We start from the raw sequence: 20,139 nt of genomic DNA, 5'->3' as shown, positions 1-20,139 counted from the left end.
AATGACCATATCAGTTATCATGGTATATGAGTTAGATTTATTGCAAATGGCTCACTACCTGTACATGAAATATTGACATCCTGTTGTTACTTGGGTTAAAGCATATATTTCAAAAAAGTATTTGCACTTCATAGTTCAATATCATTGAACTACTGAGGTGATTTATCCTTGCTCCAAGTATGATTAATTTGACAAGTATACTGTGGTGAAATTTCTTATAAAATAAGGTTATATAGTGTGTAAGGTTCGTTGGATTTAATATATAACCCCCATTATTGTAAAAAAGAATGTATGCATCTCATGGGAAGCACCCGTCTTATTTTTCAAATGCATAGGTAATTTAAAGCCTAATATAAAGCCTATATAAACTATATTATTATGATAATAGAATATATAGATTTATTCTCCAGTTGTGGATCATTGGTTTGTTCAGAATTATTTCAAATGAATGCAAGCAATTTGCATTTTATCTACTACGATAAACATTTAGTCTGAAAGTAACGAACCTTTCAATATGAAGCATTTTAACTTGTTATCAACCTAATCTTTATTATTTACCGCACCGCTTTATTGAGAATGTATGGTTAAACCTTTGTCATCATGGTTAAAGTACGTTAAAAAGTTAAGTATTGAAGTATTGCGAAGTCTAAAATCTAAAAGAAGACAAATTCGACTCTAAAAATGCTTCACTACGACACAGAAAAAACAGACAACATAGCTGGTAGAGTTTTAAGAGATAAACCGACCAAAACTGTTTATGTGCACAAAATTCATTTTTGCTTAATATAATATTAAAATACACGTATCGTTTCGTTAATTTCCAGGCCGAATTTCTCGAAACTTCTTAAGTCCCTTATAACAGGATTAAGCTAAGGTCATTATTTCCGTTTTTTAATAATTTGGGTAATAGGTACTTTTTTTAGTGTTTTTGTACTTTTGATAGAAATTATCTTTATGATAATGATTAACTATTTTTCATTATCAAAATTCAATTTAAGTATTATTTTGGCTAATTAAAACAACCTTCTTAAGCCTGTTAAGCTCTTTTTTTTCGAGAAATTGGGAGCAGTGTTTTCCTTCATGTACTGTCTGACTGTTCCAATGCGCTAAACTCAACCGAATGGAGTCAATGCTAAACTATGCTTGTTTCTTGTTTGTTCGTCCGTTCGTCTGTTCGGCTTTGATCATTTGCAATTGAACATTACCTACTCGACCTGTCTTTGTAGTTTAAATTTCATAATGTTGTGTTATAAAAATTATTTTTCTTACAATGTCATGATTTCCTGTTTAATACAAATAACCCACAAATGATATACCTATATAGAGGTATGGAATTATCATTAAGTTTTTGATTCAGGTAGAACTATTCGAACTATAGATTGATCTACATCATTACCGATTCACCTATAAGGAAGCATTTTGAACAATTAACGCACTTTAAATGATTTAAACTATCGGAAAACAAACTGTTATGAGGTCTTCTGAGTGAATAGGCCACATACAATGCATTCTAACGGAGGATCCTGACGTTGTATAGCAACAAGCTTTAAAAACTAGTCGTACAACAAAGTCAGTACAATTGGTGTACAATGGATAAAGGACGTTTATTTTCGGGAATAATAATTTTGACCGCTTTTACAGTTGGTAAGTTATACTGATTTATTAAAGAAGATTATGAGTCTAAGCATGTTTTTAAGACTGAGAACCTGAACACATATAATGTTTATGTACTTATTTAATGCTATATCATCCGTGTCGATAGTTAAATACCTACATATCACATATTAACGATATGCCATCCGATTGTGAAAAAATGATTGTTTATTGGGTCAAACTTTAGAATATTTAGTGGAAAAATGTTAGTTTCATTCAACGGGTGAGCACCAAAGGCTATATGACACGAGTGGCTAAGCTTAGTTTTTTGCGTTCAAAATACGATATAAATCCATCTCAATCTGAAAAAAAACTCTGGTTCGAACCAGATTATATATTATATTATATATATTATATGCCTAAAAAGAATACAAATTGGCATTTCAAAAGATATGTCGACAGTCATATTTAACTTTTACGATGAACAATTATTATGTTTCTTATTGCTATGTTTTGTTTACTCAACTTTGAGGTGAAGCTATACTGCCAGAAACCACCGGAAGAAGTTCATCGTCGTGTGCTTATATTTTAACACCAGCTGACTATATGAATGCCACATGCCCTATTAATGACGTTATAGCCCTTAAGTCATTCCGGGTAGCAGCAAAGCCAAAAGAAGCGAATTGCACAGAGGCTACAGTTGCGACCCTGTTCGCCGAGTGTTGTTCATCTATCGACAGTAACAACGATTGTTCGTTTGACTACACCTTTGATGCCTACAACTTATACACACCCGCTTGTAACGGAAACAATAATTGTTTGAGGCAGTCTCAAGTTATTGATTTTTATACATCCGGCTGCAATCAGACACATTATGAGCGATTTTCGGGAAACTATATGCATATGGATTTCTTCTGTATTGCCGGTATGTTTTTATTTATTCTTAAACACTTGTCACACTATTCTATAATTATCAATAAAGGGTTGATAACAAGTAGAACGACTCAGAATGCATCTGTAATCAAATGAGGTATTCGACTGAAGTTGTTACCTCTTCTTGACCAACGCAGGTCGAAGAGCATGTCTGATTTGTGCGTATTTTCCTTAAAGGACCAAGAATCCTGGAAATGCCGAGTTCTTGCAGCGCTACAACCCTTGACACGAGTTCGGCAGGTGAAACCCTGTATATTCAGAGCCCCGGGTTCAGCAGCACAGGCATCCCGTCGTCCCTCGCAGGGTGTACGTGCTCTGTGGAAACTGACAGCTGCTCATCCAACATTGATATCTACACAGTACAGATCATTCTCTACCCGAAGAAGGACAACAAGTATGGACTAACAACACTCTAATTATAAAATAACAAAACAAAGGAAACTATATATGAACGCACCAATCATTCAATAAGTTTCATTCGTGCTTGTGTGAACGTAAATATCTAATGCATTTTCACATTATAGAACGGCCATTGGAAATAATTATCGAGGCAAGAAGGTATTTCTTTGCCTTTTTTCATTTCAATATTCACTTAATAGAGACAGTGTTTTATATTTTCTCCACAGCAATACATGTACAGAGCAAAAACAATCACTGTCCATTATATCCAGTGGTGGCACGGCTTTTGAATGGGATTGCATTGACAGTACGGTCAACATTGGTTCGCAAACTGCAAGCGGGAACTACTTGGTTCTTAACTTAACAAACGCGCATAATGTCGATCAAGGCTCCTTCTGGCTCGGATTCAAAGGCAAGTGTGAAGCATATACACCTACGATAACTGATACTTAATTTTAGAAAAAGAAATAGGCAAAATGTCTTAAATGGCTTTTATTTATATAGCTTCAGATGGAATGGGCAATGTATCGATTAATTGTCCTGCTAAGGAGCAAGTGAATTGTGCTGATACAACGACATCTTCAACAACACTGACCACAGAAACAACATCCACCACAAGTACACAGACCACTGATGCAGACGCAAATACTACTACAACCACATCCACAACACAGTCGAATACAACCACGACGCCTTCAACAACATTGGCCACAGAAACAACATCTACCACAAGTACACAGACCACTAATGCGGACGCAAATATTACTACCACCACATCCACAACACATTCAAATACAACCACGATGCCTTCAACGACGACACTAATGTCGACGACTGTAACTTCTACAATGACCTCCACGATCCCTTTCACAACGTCTACGACAGCCCCTCCTGAAATCGGTAGGTTACTATTGGTCAATTTTACTGTCATTGCAAGGACACCAAATTAGTAAACATAAAGCACAGAACAAATTTATGCTTTCTCCTTCCTTTTTACCAAGAGGAACGAAAGGGTCAGGAATATATTTTTGTGATATTAAACATCATAACCAAGGAAGCGTGTTGTACAGACGGACTTGAGCCTTGTAACTAAAATGTGTTCGTCATTATTGCGTAAAAGGAACAAAATACTGAAGACTTCTACGCTTCTCAAATGACAACAGTTTCAATAGATTAAATCCTAAAGGTATAACTCATACATGCGTTTAAATCATTAATTGTTAAAATCATCTACTTCCTAGTTCCGGAATGTTAATTAATTATACCTCTTATGACGGACATTTAATATACTGCAAAACTGGATTTGATTGGTTGTTCCGATGTATAATGGAACTAAAGTAGGACAAGCAGATACTTCCTCATTCGCTATTATCCTTTTAACGACAAATCAATACCTTTTGTCATTGTTTAATAAAGTTTTCATAAATGGGGTAAGGGTGAACGGATTAATAGCAAATACGAGTAACACGATATGCATTTTTACTCTTCGATTTAAATAACAAAATGAAAATATGTTATCCCATGTCTCGTAATAATTTGTAAAATATGTTATTCAGAAAGAATTGAATTATGTTATGTTTTTATTTATTTATTTATTTATTTATTTATTTATTTATTTATTTATTTATTTATTTATTTATTTATTTATTTATTTATTTATTTATTTATTATTTTATTTATTATTTTATTTATTTATTTATCTATCTATCTATCTGTCTGTCTGTCCGTCCGTCCGTCCATCCATCCATCCATCTATCTATCTATCTATATATTATTTATTCTATCGTTTTGATTTAACTTATAAACTTTTTGACAATGATGTTTTCAAAGGAAATAATTGATATGCGTCCACATTTGAAGTCTACACATTTATTCATATTTAGACTGCGGAGGCTCACCTTCCATAAGCAATGGAAATACAACCCTAATTGACCAAGCCAACACCACCCTTGGTGCCATAGCGGTGGTGACTTGCGAGAAGAACTTTGCACCGGATGGGTTGTACGTGCAATGTTTGCATGACGGGATGTGGTCCTCCACTACTTGCATCAGGACAGGTCAGTTGTTTTTATTAACTACCTACAAGATATAACTGATAAAATGATAAAAAACATATATGTGTGCATCAGCGATGATTAATTATTAATTGATTGATGTATTGATTATTATTTGTTTAGGTTAAAATGCACTGTAATTTATAAAGCGGTAAATAAAACGTTAACAGATGGGTATTTATGCCGATCGCTATTTGTGTGCTTTTGAATTTGGTAAAACATAGAACAACAATACATAAAAATTATATATATATGTAATGAAGTTCATTTTGTATTTGTAATTTTCTTGAACCGGCACACTCAACTTTTGAGATATATAATATACACTTATATATTAGTATGCTGGTTTACATGCAGACACGTAATCGTTTTATAAAGAGTAAACATATTTTATAACAAACAGCTTGCGACCTACCCCCCAACATGGCAAACGGGGAGATCAACCCTCTTAACTCAAGTGATACGTCTTTTGGAACACATGCGAATGTTTCATGCGACGAAGATTTTGCCGCTACCAAAGACTCCATCACATGCTTAGCCACTGGGCAGTGGGAGCAAACTCAATGCTTGCCAACAGGTATAATACAATCTTATAGCTCTAAATGAAACATCAGTTCACCACTTATGACCACATATTGTATGTTATTCGAAAACGTCATATTTTCACAATATGCAAAATTTACATGATTTCTGATTCTTTACAGGTTGCGGAAAACTTCCACCTCTAGATAACGGCGACTATTTACTCGAAATGACTGGGAACCAATCGATTGGAGCAGCTGCTAGGACCGTTTGCGAGAAGGATTACAGCCCAAATGCCAAGACCATTACATGCCTCGGTACGGGGCAATGGGAGAGAACCGAATGCAAAACCAGTAAATATTCATTTTCAGTTATCTGTCACAATATTTTGATTGGTATTACACATACATGCACTCGTGCTATTATGCTTTCAATTTGCAAATGATACCTTTTATGATTTATTTCTTTTACTTCGCCCATTCGGATGGTAATTAACATGCATCAGTCTTCGTATAAAGGTGTATGATCTCGACAATAACATGCACTATTAAGATTTAAGTAGTGTATGCATACCATGGGCATTATATTTTCAATTAAGTCTTTCGACCTTTCTTCTGCTTGCTGACATACCCGATTTCTTTATTATACCGCATCATAAGCATTTGGTTATGTATCAGACTCATAATTTTGTACTCTAATATTTGTAGGTGTTTACAAGACGGGATTTATTGTTGTGATTATTCTACTTGCCTTGATGTTCATTGGCGCAGTAGTGCTAGCCATATTCCTTGTGAAAACGTACCTCAAGACGAAGCGAGATAACGTTCAGGTATGATGACAAAGCAAACAAGCCAATGTTAAATGTGTTTCCCCATGTATTTTCCAAAATAATTGTACTATTCAAGTATGCAACAGCAAATCCATGAAAACATATGGCCACATTTATGGAAACATTCAGGTCCAGTTCATAAAGTTGTATTCTAAACGTTAAAATGTAAATTAATATGACAAAACGAAAGCAACTCACTAGTTAAATCAATCTCCATTAAGACTTTTTTGTTTGTTGATTAAAATATGTTTTGTTCTGACTGTAGAAATCTGATCCCGAGGGTTCGCACGCTGTAACCACAAGCAACAAGAGCATTAATACATTGCCTCCGCCGAATTTCTCGAGTAAAGCCATCATAACAGATACCAAGGAGGAAAGCTCGAAGTCCACACACCCCCTCATAGAAGGAAAGAAAATCGACAAGCTATTAGCATTGGCCTCCGTCCCAAAACCGAAAACGCAAACGTCAAACACACAAACAAGAATTTCTGAACAGATGGCGCAGACACAAACGGATGAAAGAGCAGTTTCACCGTCATCTATTCACCTTGAAACGAAAGACAGTTCATCACAAACGAAAAGAAAACATAAACATAGAAACCCGTCTGTGAAAGAAAACCATACTGAAGAACCAACAAGAGATCCCATTGATTTCAGTGTAGCACCGGTAGAAATTGATAGCACACCTACTATCCCCTCTCAGAACACTTGGGATGGAGATTATACAGAAAACCCCAGCAGAGCACAGTATTGTGGGTCTAGAGATTATACACCAGGTATTCGGAAAGGTGAAAGTCAAGCGATATATTATCTCACTGAAAAATCACAAGGTCAAATGCCTGAACGAAAACTGAAAGTAAAAAAGAAAAAGAAAAAGCGAAGCAAATCTGCAGGACCAAAGCATCACAGCCACTCTGAACATGGCGAGCAACATTTGCGTAACGGGAGCCTAAACAAACAGGAACTTCACAACCAATTAAATGCAAAACAAACAATCATAAACGGGTTGCACTGAACACAATGTGGTATTATGTGTAACTTTCATACTACCTTGTATGTACAAATTAAGGGTAAGTATTTGTCCATTATTTATTATTTGCGAGTGTGCACCGTTATATGTCTACAAACCATTGTGGACGTTTCACTAACTACTTTATGCAAATATTCAATCCACATGGCGAACCTGCCAGCCACTACGAAATATCAATTTGGTGGCAAATTTATCTCACGGTGGCAAACTTTGACAAAATTAAACATAAAATGACATCGTCTTATAAATTACGCGTCAATAAGGTAAACAAATCGGATAATATACGATGTACTAATCATGCTGACAACACCATTGATAAAGTGTTTCGTATTGAGATTTATCAATGAAATAAAAATGATAGTTCACTGTTACCGTGAAATAACATTTTGATATATGTGACTGTTTTGTTTGAGACCGCCCTCAGTTCCAAATCAAACTTCAGCGCGCAGTTTTAACGAAGTCATTTACGAAATGGCGTTACATTCTCATACAATTTGGCGCGCTTTTCTGAAAGACTACAATTTGACATAAGTTTATAACATTTCTAATACATTTGCTTTAAGAGTGTAATATCAAACATGATTCAACTTGATAATTTAAAAGGATTTGTTTGTTGTGAATTTAGTTCTACATTGTATATGACAATTTTAGTTGTGTATGATAACGAAATAGGGAGGTGTTTTCCTGACATTCTATTTACCACGTTTATGGTGTAAAACACACTTTGTACTTATTTCACGTGTGATATTCGCATTACCTTAATTTTACATAAAACTTAATCACTAGCATATGTTATTATAATGATTATGAAATTGCATGCACTCATTTCTGTACAGAGTGTTTCGTCGTGTTTGTCTATGTTGCATACTCACGATTGCTTTTATAACGTTTATATCACTCCCGGTGGAAAAAAGAGAATATAAAACTCTAAATATATTCAAAGACTTTGTTTTCACATAGGCTTACTACGTTCACAATTACATCGTTGCATGACATTGTATCAAGGATATAAATCCTGACAACATATCCACGAGTTATTTCCTTCTCCAATAAACTTGCCTCACACCACACTCAAACTCACATGCCTTTGAAGGATAAACAGTTGTTCTACCATCAGCCACCATAAACCAAAATGCAATCTCAATGAACGTCTTGGCATGGCCTAACACATTTTTGCCATTGTCAGTCACATCAACATTGGCCTTAACAAACCATTGGAATACCTCCAAATGAGGGTGAAACACATATAATAACCCGTCTGTTAAACTTGGTTATTATAAGACTTTACCACACCTTCCCGAAATACACTTAAGGAGTATGTATGTATACCAAAATTCATTACTGTACGACACTGCTGTCTAAGATTTCTGAGGTTTTATAACACGGTTTCCGGCTTTCACAGACACCAGTGATCAACAGCACGCATTGTTTGAGTATGACACAAGTGTTTGATAAACATACTATTCATATATTCAATTATTATGTTTATATAAATAAGTTTATAATATGTATTTTAATACTTCCTCAGGTTGAAATAAAATTACAAACTCTTTTTATGTTTTCAAGCCTGTTTGATTCAGCCTGATTAATTTCGTGCGGTAGTATCAAATAACAAGCTTTATTGTTTAACTTGGCAGATAAAGTATTGACTATTGCTGGTATATAAAGATCTTGGTGTACTCCTCTCATAACAATGTGCATGATAAACAGAATGAGGTTTATTTCATTCCAACTTTATATCCTTGTATCATAAATGTATCTCTTGTTTCTAAAACTGCGGTGGATTTCAAATTAACCTTGAAGGTATGTATGTGTCTTGTATTTGAATACTGCGTGTGTCTTTCTATCGTGAACTAATTCGCTTTAATTATACATGATATTTACCTTGTCAAGGGTCCAAATATTTTATAGATATTTTATAGATACATGTTGAAATGGAAAAGCACATTCTACAACAAGTCGTAGACGAATCGCGCAGCATATCGCCATCAAGCGATGATGGAAGCGAAGAGGAAGAAAGTATTGAATCGAAAGAAACCGCTAAAGGCAACCTTGGTCAAGACGAACATATCGTTGATAGACAAACATGCCAAGCCGGCGAAAAACACAATGTGCAAGCTTCTACGACGCGTGAACACACCGCTGCAAAGCTAGCTTTAAGAAAACTACAGAAAGCAGTGTACAACTCATCGAATACACGAGTAACTAATTATTTAAAGCCAAAAGCTGAAGGCTGTACGTCTGTCGCAGAAACCACAAAACAACGAAAATTGAAAAGAACGCAAAGCGCTACTTCTGCTAACAACAGGGGGCAGTTGTCATACAAACACATCTACAGTAATGTAAATGGTAAGGACATTACTTCGAGAGAAAGGGAAAACGTGAAAAACACCAAGAAAGACCCTGAATTAGCGACAACAAATAGAAAACAAAAACTCCGTAAAGTTGTTAAACGTCTTACAAATAAAGAGAACCAAGATGAAAATACAGCAGAAAAAGCTGAATATGTTTATGAACGATATGAGGCCAATTTAAGGAATTTAACCAAATCGTTTTTCGCTTTGGAGTGTACTGAACATAAACTTGTCAAGTTCGTCAACAGAAAGGGACGTAACAACAGTAAACGAAGTTCTCAGAGAAAAACTGAACCTAAATGGGGCGTAAAAAGAAAGTCAAACAAGTCTGGAAAACGTACAAGATCTACAAAGTCATAACTGTAAACATTATTAAAAGTAAACAGCGCGGTTGTTCAGTTTTTTATGTTTAATGATAATTTTGAGCTAAGTATATTTCATTAAAATCGGCTACAATAATAGGCTTTTAACGTAACGCTCGCGTTATCAACATGCATTTCTTAAAGTTTGTTTTATTTCAAACATCTAACCAAACTGACTGAGGAATACTTTCCAATGTCGATATAATAAAATAATCCTTAAACGGTACAAAACGCATGTGTGAATATTTGTATTGGATCAAACCCCCAAAATGGCCACTAGAAAGGAACATGACTGACACCGCTTAGTCTATCAATTTTACAAATAAAGCATTATCAACGGCAAGTTTTTGCATGTAATTCAAAGACGTAACACTAAATCCAACGCAGTGACGTAATAGACATCTTATTCTTGAAATACATCCGAGTTAAAAAGTCACGGATACTGTTTTCGTTTCATGTATCGTACGGGTTCATGTATAGAGATAGCTATAGTATTTTGTCATTCTGTGTTACATGAACTGATACCACCAATACTCAATCCTTTTAAGTTAATCATTTTCTTTCAGTTTCAATTTTTATCTCGCGAGCGATGTGTTGAACTTAACTAATACCCCTGGGATACAGTCCATTGGTGCTTTCGTTTAAGTCTTAGACATGTAGACACGTTTTCTTGGGGTATTAGTTTAGTCCTACAAGGACTAGAGTAAATACAAGCTGGATTTCTACGCGGCCTTTCCCGTAAGGGCCATACGTGTGCTTGCTCTGTTGAAGATGACGATTGTATTTTAAAACTATTATAATACTCGTTGAAAGTGACATCTTGTTACCAGTAGGTGTTTGTTTATTTTGTGCTATTTTCGTTTGCAAAAGGCACACTTTCTTTCTGTACAAGGTGGTGAAAGGGCACGTACAAGCCATTGACATTGACCAATTTCTTAAAACTCAAAAGACCTTAAAAAACTATAAGGGCTAAAAAAATTGAAGACTACGTCAATACAAACATTGTTGAGAACTCAGTGAACAACAACACCAAATGCTTTGTGGCTATTCATGCTAAAAGTGAACTTTATAAAAACTAATTCTTTGTGAGAACAGCTATCGACTGGAACATTAGGTGACAATATAGTACACTCTGATTCAGTGAACTTTTTTAAATCGCCATTAACAAAAAAGTGATTAAGCGCACTCCCTCCCCGTGGTCTTATAGCCAGTATTGGACTCTACCACCTATCATTCAGATTCAGATCATTCTCGTATACGATACATACTTCATAGCAGGTTCATGTATCGGCTTGGTTAAAGCGGTGACCACAGCAGATGCTGAGAAAGATACTTTGATGGATGTGCCTGTCGGAGTTGTTCGATCTGTTTTACTTAATCAATTATTAAAAAAATAAAATAATACATAACAACAATGTTTCAAGTCATGTAAATATACTGATGATTCAATGTAACAACGAGTAGTGTTTAAAACAGCATTTTTATCCATTCAGATACACCAAAATAATGACAGCAACAAAACATCCCTATTAATATATAAGGTCCTTTTGAAAAAGGTACTTGCAGTTACTAGATCTTTACGGTACTTGTGTCAACATGTAATTAAATTTTAAATGTCAGAATTTTTTTCATCTGCAGAATTATGGCCCTTATTTGAATTCAATAAGGTAATTTCTTCTTAAATGATAAGGACATTAAACAAAAACATTACATTTTCAGCTTGTGGCTATTTTTTAAAAATGATCCCTCGACCGAATGTTAAAGGCCCGGAAAGAACACAGCAACGCATGTTTGTTATATAAGAAACTGAACAAGTGACCAGAAGTATGTGCTGGTGTGCAAGAAAAGATTTAAAACTTAATTCTCAATTAAAAAGCATATTTGGCGTATGATGTTTTTTGTGTAGAATATGTGACGCCAATATAGGACACCACCGGTAATACTGAACAAAGAGATCCTTACGAACAAAGAGATCCTTACGTATGATGCATGTCCACCCTGATACAAAGATGATAATTAAATCAATTACTATCGACATATATTCATGTTAACAGGTGTATGTGTGGTACTTATGTAATGACAGCCTCATATTATTTACATATGTGTATACCATATACCTATTTTCTCAAGTATATGAACATTGTTTGAATGCCAATTAAGTAACTGTTTCATATTTCTTCAATGTAAAATAAAACAAGAGCTGTCACAGAGACAGCACGCTGGGCTATTCCCTGTTTAAACCAGTATTCTTGAGGAATCCATTTGCAATAATAAGTCATGTACATTTAGATGGTTGAGGGCCTTTTTTAAATTGAATATAATACATCATGTAGTTGCTGAGATATTAACTTATATGGGCTAACATGCAAAATCTTTACCAGAATTTGAACAATAAAGGTCCATAACTTGCATTATATTCAATATAGAGTTATGTCACCTAAATAATGAAGTTGATTGGATAGTTGGGAACACTGCTGTTAAGTACCAATGCAAAATATGAAGTATTGGCTTAAATATGCTACACGGACACTATTGTGTGTAGCATAGCTCTCCATATTTTTCAAATAGATTAACTAATAAAACTAGTAATGATATTCCATGTTTTTACTCTATCTTTTCTCAATAAGGACAAATTGGCAAACATCATGCATATACACTGATTTTGAGTCAATATTAATGTGAAATGATATCCACTGCACTTCCAAATGCTATCTTCTGAACCAGGCAGGTACACCCAGGGATTCATTCATCTTCTCATAGTTTGTCTTTTTTCTCTCAATGAGTTTCTCCGCAACTTCTTTATCTTCTGCAACTTTTGATTTCGGTACTTCCGGATAGGTAAAGGTATCTTTTGCCTGAATAATACATTGCATACATCCTAATTTTGCTTGAATAATACATTGCATAAATCTTTATTTTGTCGAAATAAAACATTGCATAGATCTTGATATTGTCTGAATCAAACATTGCATACATCCTAATTCTGTCTGAATCATGCATTGAATAGATCTTAATTTTGCATTAATCATTAATTGCATAGATCTTAATTCTGCCTGAATAATACATTACATACATCCTAATTTTGCCTGAATCATACATTGCATAGATCTTGATTTTGCCTGAATCATACTTTGCATAAATCTTGATTTTGTCTGAATCATACATTGCATAGATCTTGATTTTGTCTGAATCGTACATTGCACAGAAGTTAATTCTGCCTGAATCATACATTGCATAGATTTTAATTTTGCCTGAATCATACATTGCATAGATCTTGATTTTGCCTGAATCATACATTGCATAGAAGTTAATTTTGCCTTAATCATACATTGCATAGATTTTAATTTTGCTTGAATCATACATTGCACAGATCTTGTTTTCTTCTGAATAATAATTCATCAAATAGATCTTGATCAATGAAAAAATTGTACTTAATTAAACAAAGCTTTATTCATTCAAGATTTGTAACTTTAAATGATGAAAAATAATCTTTATTGGAGAATCTTTTCTTTCAATTTTCTTATTTTAACCCAAAATTTAATAAGAAATAATTTGATCTAAAATTAAAGTATAATGTAGTCCAAGAACAGAAGTTTTAAACAAATTGGCTATTACGGTATACTATATTTATCTATTCTATACAGTGCTATCCAAATGTCACTTTTTATAAGTGTCACCTTTGCTACTGACTGTCATTTTCAGAATTTCCAAAATAAGGCCTCTATCATATATTTTCTTTTTCTCTATAAGGCAAGTATCAAGATAAGTTAATTAATTGACAGTCACATAATTGTATTTCTTGATCATTCCTTTAAACAAAAATGTTAAAAAAAATGGAAGAAATATCTTAATTGGCAATTATAGGATTAAAATTAGACAGAACTTAGCACTGCATGGAAACTACATGAGTGTGCAGGGATGTTAGGACCGCATTTACATACATGTATTGTCGATGTGTCTATGATACTCCAATTAAGGTCACAAATTAAAATGCCAGTACAACCAAAAATACGCGACATACTTACCAAAGTAACATAGGCATACTTCTCAAAATCCCTGGCTATAACATTCTTTCTAACCATACCTGCAACATAAAAGTACATAGATAGGAGAAAACATGATGGTTTAAAATCTCAAAATAACTAGTAACAAAATAAACAAGAGCTGACAAAGAGATGGTGCACTCGGCTATTACGCCACTTTTCCTTTAAGTTAAGAACTGCAAAGTTTTGGTGAAATGTGCATGGATTACTGTAAAATTAGATGTAAAAACATTAAGGGGCATAATTTGCATTATATCCTATTCATACTCGAATAAGTTGAATGTATAAAGTTTCGATGCAATACATCAAGTAGTGACTGTGATATTAACCGACAGTATGTGTGCTTACATGCAAAACCTTAACCAGAATTTCTTGATTAAATAATATAGGCCAATAATTTGCATCAGTCATCGAAATTAGACTTTTGGATCAACAAGCCCAAATTATTATATTATTGCATGGCATCAAATTTTTGAACAAGCACTGCTATATAAAATTCAGAATTTGAGGAAGCCCGAAAGACATTTAACCAGTCAGTGCAGGGCTTCCGGGCTTGTGCTAATTTAATTTCGACCACTGTTGCATCATATTCAAAATTATAAACATCTTCCATGGCCTAGAGTGTAAGATAGGTTCATCCAACCCTAGCATAGGGTAATTTACAGAGACGAGGTGTTCAAGCCCAACACCCTGCACAAGGTTTGGGATAAACCCATCTTACAGGAGTGGCCATGGAAGATGCTTTTTCGGCCACCTCAGTTAAACAAAATAAAGTTAAAATGTATTTTTGTTGGAACTCTTATGTGCATGGTGAAAACATTTCGCATATAGAAATATGATAATTAGTGGTTGTCAAAAATATGCGCGCAATGAATTAAAATAATAATATATAAATATTAATAGTTAAATCATTCATTAAATATTTCTGAGCAGAGTACAGCATAATTATTTGAATGCAACATGAAAACATTATTTTTGGTGCCATTTGAAACGAGAAATGAATTATTTGGATTTTAAATATTGCCACAAAACAAGGTTTCCATGGTGCTACAAAAACAATCTGTAAGAAGGGAGGTAATTAACTGATGTCAATAAAAAGTAGTACCATATTGATACTTTTTTATATTTGCCTGTGGCCATGATGAGGGTTTCCAGCATGGCCAAATATTTGGATCTACTTATCTGGGGTGGGAGAAAGAGTTTTCTCCCACCTCAGATAAGTAGATCCAATAATTTAACCATGCTAGGTATTCTTATCTTGCCCACTGGCGAAGATAAAATGCCCGTATGGAACTCCTTTTTAGTAGTCACCACAATGTAATTACCTCCCTTTTTGAAGACTGTCGTCAGTAGCATCAAGGAAATCTTGTCTTATGGTAATATTTAGAATGCTAATTAATTATTTCTCGCTTCAAATGTCACCATAAAACACTGTTCACGCACCATTCAAGAAATAATGCTTTATTCTCCTTAGAACAATTTAAAAGACCAATTTGACTATTAACATTAACTGGATCACTGCGCGTATAACCATGACAACCATGTGCTATCGCATATCCATACTCAATTATTTTCACTAAGCACAAAAGAGTTCCAGCAAAAAATACATTTTTACTTAATTTTGTTTAACTGAGGTGGGAGAAAAAGCATCTACCATCGCCGCTCCTGTAAGATAGGTTCACGGTAAACCTCGTTTCCGCAAAACACCCTACACTCGGGTCGGAATGAACCTTTCTTACACTCTCGGCCATGGAAGATACTTATATTCTTACTTAACAAATCAAGTTGGTTGGATAGATAGGACCATATGTCTTAAGTTTCAAAGCAATATATGATGTTTTGCTAAGATATTGACTAAAATGAGGTTACATCACTAAACTCAACCAGAATTATCAAGTTGATTAATAAAGGTCACTAATTGCCATTTTATGCAAAAAAGAGTTATCATACTTGATTATTTAAGTAGGTTGGATGGTTGAGTACCATTGTATAAAGTCACGATGTAAGTGGTTAGACTTTAACCAATATGTGGTTACATGCAAAACCTTAACAAGAATTTCTAACATGAAAAATGAAGGCCTATAATTTGCATAGTCTAGAACACATATCTAAAGTTTTAATGCAATAAATGATGTTTTTGCTGAGATAATGAATTGAAGGTGCTTACATGCAAAACCTTAACCAAGGTGGGATGCCGATGCTACGGTGAGTAGCATAGCTCTCCTTATTCTTTGAATAGCCATACTATGGTAGTGTGTAAGTTTATTTATACTCCCACTCGGGCCTTGCCCATTTTGGAAAATGCTCCGATAAGATTGTTAGTCATTTCCTGTTTTTGGAGCAAAGTGCACAGACAGAATGTAACTCTGGTTAGAGTAAACCTGGGTTCTTTAACATAAACCTGTGTATGGCACTATCACATGGGACCCCCATTTAACGTGTGATTAGAGGTGGCATGAAACATGAATTATACAGAGTGTTGTATAAAACAATGTACAGGAGGAAAACCTGCATTTATGCTCTAGTAACATGCAACAAACGTACTATTTTATATACCTTCAAATAACTTTTATTCATTGTAAATAATAATAGTTATTGGAACTGTATCCTTTGATAAGCAACACTTACCAGTAATTCCATTAAAACATTTCAATTATCACTTTCTACCTATATTATCATGGAATTTTCTGTCTCATCTTCTTTACTTAAATAAACATTTAATAACTAGATTTAAACTATGGACTTTTCTTAAGATTGTAATGTAAATATTATAGAAAAAAAAACTAACTTTGTTTGTCCTGGTCTTTAAATACAGCTCCCATATAAGCGACCTCCCTCAGCTCCGTCCTCACTGTGGAAACAGATGTGTCATATATCTTTTCTAGGTACTGTTTAATCTCGGGTCTGGTCATCCTGCAAACATCTTCATGACATTAAAAAGGCATATTGGCTGTCTTATCTCTGAATATATCATATGATCAATTTTGAAATCAACTTTTCTAAGAAGAATAAAAATTAAAAATCTATTTTTGAAATCAGTTTTATAGTCAAAATGTTTTTGAATATGCAAGCAAAGCATTCAATTTAAATAGCAAATCTGAAATTCTTTTTATCATGATAACTATTGTGTCGTACGCACATAAAATGGTCCAACAGTTAACAAACATGTATGGATACAATGGTGTATCATTATGTATGAATTGGTACACTGTATTTCAATTTAGTTCAATTCACTTTGGGTGTGTTATGGACTGCACAAATTGTTATGTTTCTCTTGGTGCTCAAACCTTCTAACCCTCACTGAGTCACTCTGTAGGCAAAAACATCTAAACGTCACTCATAAAAGCTAGCTCAATAGCCAAACAGTATAAGATCTGCTATTTTCATACATAAATCAACATTATATGTAATCAGTGAAAGGAAACTTGCATGGAATATAAGTTTAATGAACTTACTGAGGATGAACTTTAAAATGAACAACATTTGGTGGGACCTTCTTTGTAGGTTTCACCATTTTCATCCAAAAGAGTGGCAGAAACACCCTCGGTTGTGGGTCGCCTCTGTAGTAAAGTGGGTATCTGGGAATAGTTCTTTTCCATAATGGTCTGAAAAAAATAAAAATCTTTTGTTATATAAGTAATTGTAGCTATTTTGATGCATCATAAGTGTTATAAATATCTCACATTCAATTAACCAAGTCGCATATTTTTTAACATACAGCATTTTAAATTTACAAGTTGTTATCAATATGGCATGCTGCAATGTATTGTAAATTTTATGGTAAAAGTTACTGATGTATTTTAACATTTAGCCCAGCTTCGAAAGTAATCATGTATTAAGTATGACAATAACTTTAGTTTTAGGCATTAGAACATTACCCCTAAGCCACTGTTATCCACAGCACACAAATTCTTTTTTTAATATGTCAATTTCGTACTTGTGATGCTTTCATACATTGGTCTGAATCTAGCCACAAGAATGCATGTTAAGGGAACTTTTTGGCACTTGGGACTTTCATTATGTTCTCCTTAATGTGTTGCGTCGCCAAAACAAAAATTGTCAAAGACCCTGTTTATATTCATTTGTCTAAATCAGCACACTACAGCTTAGTCTAAAATAATAGACGTCTTCTACAGGATTCTTCCAATCCCTAACGCTTAAACGGGTTTGTGCAAAAACCAGGGATGTTTGAAAAATATTGAAATTGTATTAAGTGAAGTATTTTATGGTTGAAATGGATAATAAAGGTTTATGTTCATATTTTACCATGGAAGTGCAAAGCTATTTTGCACAAAACAAGCATTTAATGAATTAAAACACATTATTTACCTTTCCAATAAAACGAAAGTTGACTGACACAGACAACAATTATGCCAAGCAGAACAACTTGACCCAATCGTTATAACTCAGCCAACTCTGACAAGCTTCGAGATAGACCTCATAAATACAATCGTAACATCTCGGCCATGGCCGAAATGTTTGGATTGTTGTAAAATTGTGATCTGCAGCATTTCAGGTGCCATTCATGTATATATCGTTATGTTTTGACAGAATGCAATGAAGAAAACCTGTCAAACTCACAATATAAAATAACATTATCTGGTAATATTTTTTGTTTTTATATTTTATAGACGCAATATGCTTTAACCCGGAATCCCCATCAGAATAACTACCCACTTTTCATACAAAACAATTTGCACATGAAGGATTTACCATATCAAAAATCATAAAAAAACCATCAACGTACAATTATTTGGACTAAGACAGCATTGACTGCAAAGGTAAAATGCTTCACCCATTTCCCAAATTCTCACTTTCATAACACAGGGCTCATTAAAAAAGTTAAATTGCGAGCAATTTTTTCATAATCCGGAATAATTCAGCCAAAAGTCTAATGTCGATGACAGCATACACAATATCCGAATTAGTTATTCATCCGAAACCTTTTCACAAACATAAAAATGAAGGTCATCCTGTTAACGATGCTTCACAATATTATTTTACATTGTGTTTACATGTGAATGTTATTGCTACTTACAATCGTTCCAAAAATCCAAGTTTTGTCATTGTAACATGGAGTAAACAGAGAAAATGTACAAGCAATGTTGTCAGTAGCACGCAACAGTTTCTTATCTCGGAGACAGACAACATACGCTGTACGTGTTGTGATTCATACAAAACTTAGCGCAGTCTATACTCAAGGGCATTGATGTCAGGTGGGTCCAGGTTCCTCGATTCGATGAGAATAAACATTGTTTTCAAAATGTCAAAAAACGATATTTTAACCAAATAAACAAAACAAAAAACATACATTTTAATAACATCCCATACTATATATTTTGTACGTAAATATCACAAGAAACATTTGGTTAATTTTCTACTTTTGAAAGGACTTCAATAGATAAAAAAGACTGTTTTCATCTCCAGCGTTATTTTCTATTCCATATAATAAGTTTGATCAATAACATGCGTCCTTCGCCATATCTACTACATTTAAAGAAATTACTTTCTGCGTGCATCTTCTGTTCATTGTCCACAGTACCCAATAGGTGTATATTAAAAAGTCTGTCCCCAATCAGATAATATTTCTGAACGACTGAGCCTTTGTATCTTTTACTCGTGACTTAAATTTGTCAAGCGTTTTATTGTTGCAAACGTAAACATCACGTCGGTTCCACAAATCGATGGAAGATGGAATTGTTGGTTTCGAACAAATGCTTAAACGTCTAGGTATGGTTGCATAATTAAGTTTATTTCGAAGCGGATAGTTGGTAATTTGTTCAGTTGTTTGTGGTATTTGTTCGCGAAGATACTGTGGCAATCTTCCGCTTTTTTGGCGACAAATGCACTCACCTGCGCTCACTTTGTGCAATTCAACCAATTACAATAAAAAGTCTGTGATTAGAAACTGTTTGGGTTAATTACAAATTATTGGGTCAGTTACAAATGAACTCTAGCCGCTTTATGTTGCATTTTTTCTTAACATTCATGCTCATAGACGGCACAAATATCCCATACTA

The 20,139-nt window shown here is 34.1% G+C and overlaps 2 protein-coding genes across 3 annotated transcripts; one reads left to right on the top strand and one right to left on the bottom strand.

Moving 5' to 3' along the window:
* The first annotated feature begins 1,461 nt into the window (after positions 1 to 1,461).
* Positions 1,462 to 11,418, top strand: LOC128236738 (mucin-5AC-like). 2 transcript variants are annotated; one of them, XM_052951821.1, is made up of 11 exons: positions 1,462 to 1,644; positions 2,126 to 2,518; positions 2,704 to 2,920; positions 3,153 to 3,337; positions 3,430 to 3,825; positions 4,809 to 4,982; positions 5,383 to 5,556; positions 5,684 to 5,854; positions 6,209 to 6,330; positions 6,596 to 9,163; positions 9,283 to 11,418. In XM_052951821.1, exons 1-10 carry the CDS (start codon positions 1,590 to 1,592, stop codon positions 7,343 to 7,345), a joined length of 2,637 nt encoding a protein of 878 aa, XP_052807781.1. In that variant the 5' UTR covers positions 1,462 to 1,589; the 3' UTR covers positions 7,346 to 9,163; positions 9,283 to 11,418. The 2 variants fall into 2 exon arrangements, with proteins under 2 accessions (XP_052807781.1, XP_052807782.1); XM_052951822.1 differs by having other exon boundaries at positions 9,272 to 11,418.
* Positions 11,419 to 12,662: 1,244 nt separating this feature from the next.
* LOC128238668 (probable 39S ribosomal protein L23, mitochondrial) lies at positions 12,663 to 19,258 on the bottom strand. The gene is made up of 5 exons (XM_052954803.1): positions 19,158 to 19,258; positions 17,575 to 17,724; positions 16,908 to 17,032; positions 14,102 to 14,160; positions 12,663 to 12,931 (listed from the first exon to the last, which is right to left on the bottom strand). The coding sequence occupies exons 1-5, from the start codon at positions 19,184 to 19,186 to the stop codon at positions 12,785 to 12,787; spliced, it is 510 nt and encodes a 169-aa protein (XP_052810763.1). The 5' UTR covers positions 19,187 to 19,258; the 3' UTR covers positions 12,663 to 12,784.
* Positions 19,259 to 20,139: the final 881 nt, after the last annotated feature.

Source organism: Mya arenaria, chromosome 6, assembly GCF_026914265.1.
Source record: "Mya arenaria isolate MELC-2E11 chromosome 6, ASM2691426v1".
In the NCBI taxonomy this organism is placed as follows: Eukaryota; Metazoa; Mollusca; class Bivalvia; order Myida; family Myidae; genus Mya; species Mya arenaria.
Note: the sequence above shows the minus strand (reverse complement) of the source record. Positions and strands in the feature narration are given on the sequence as shown.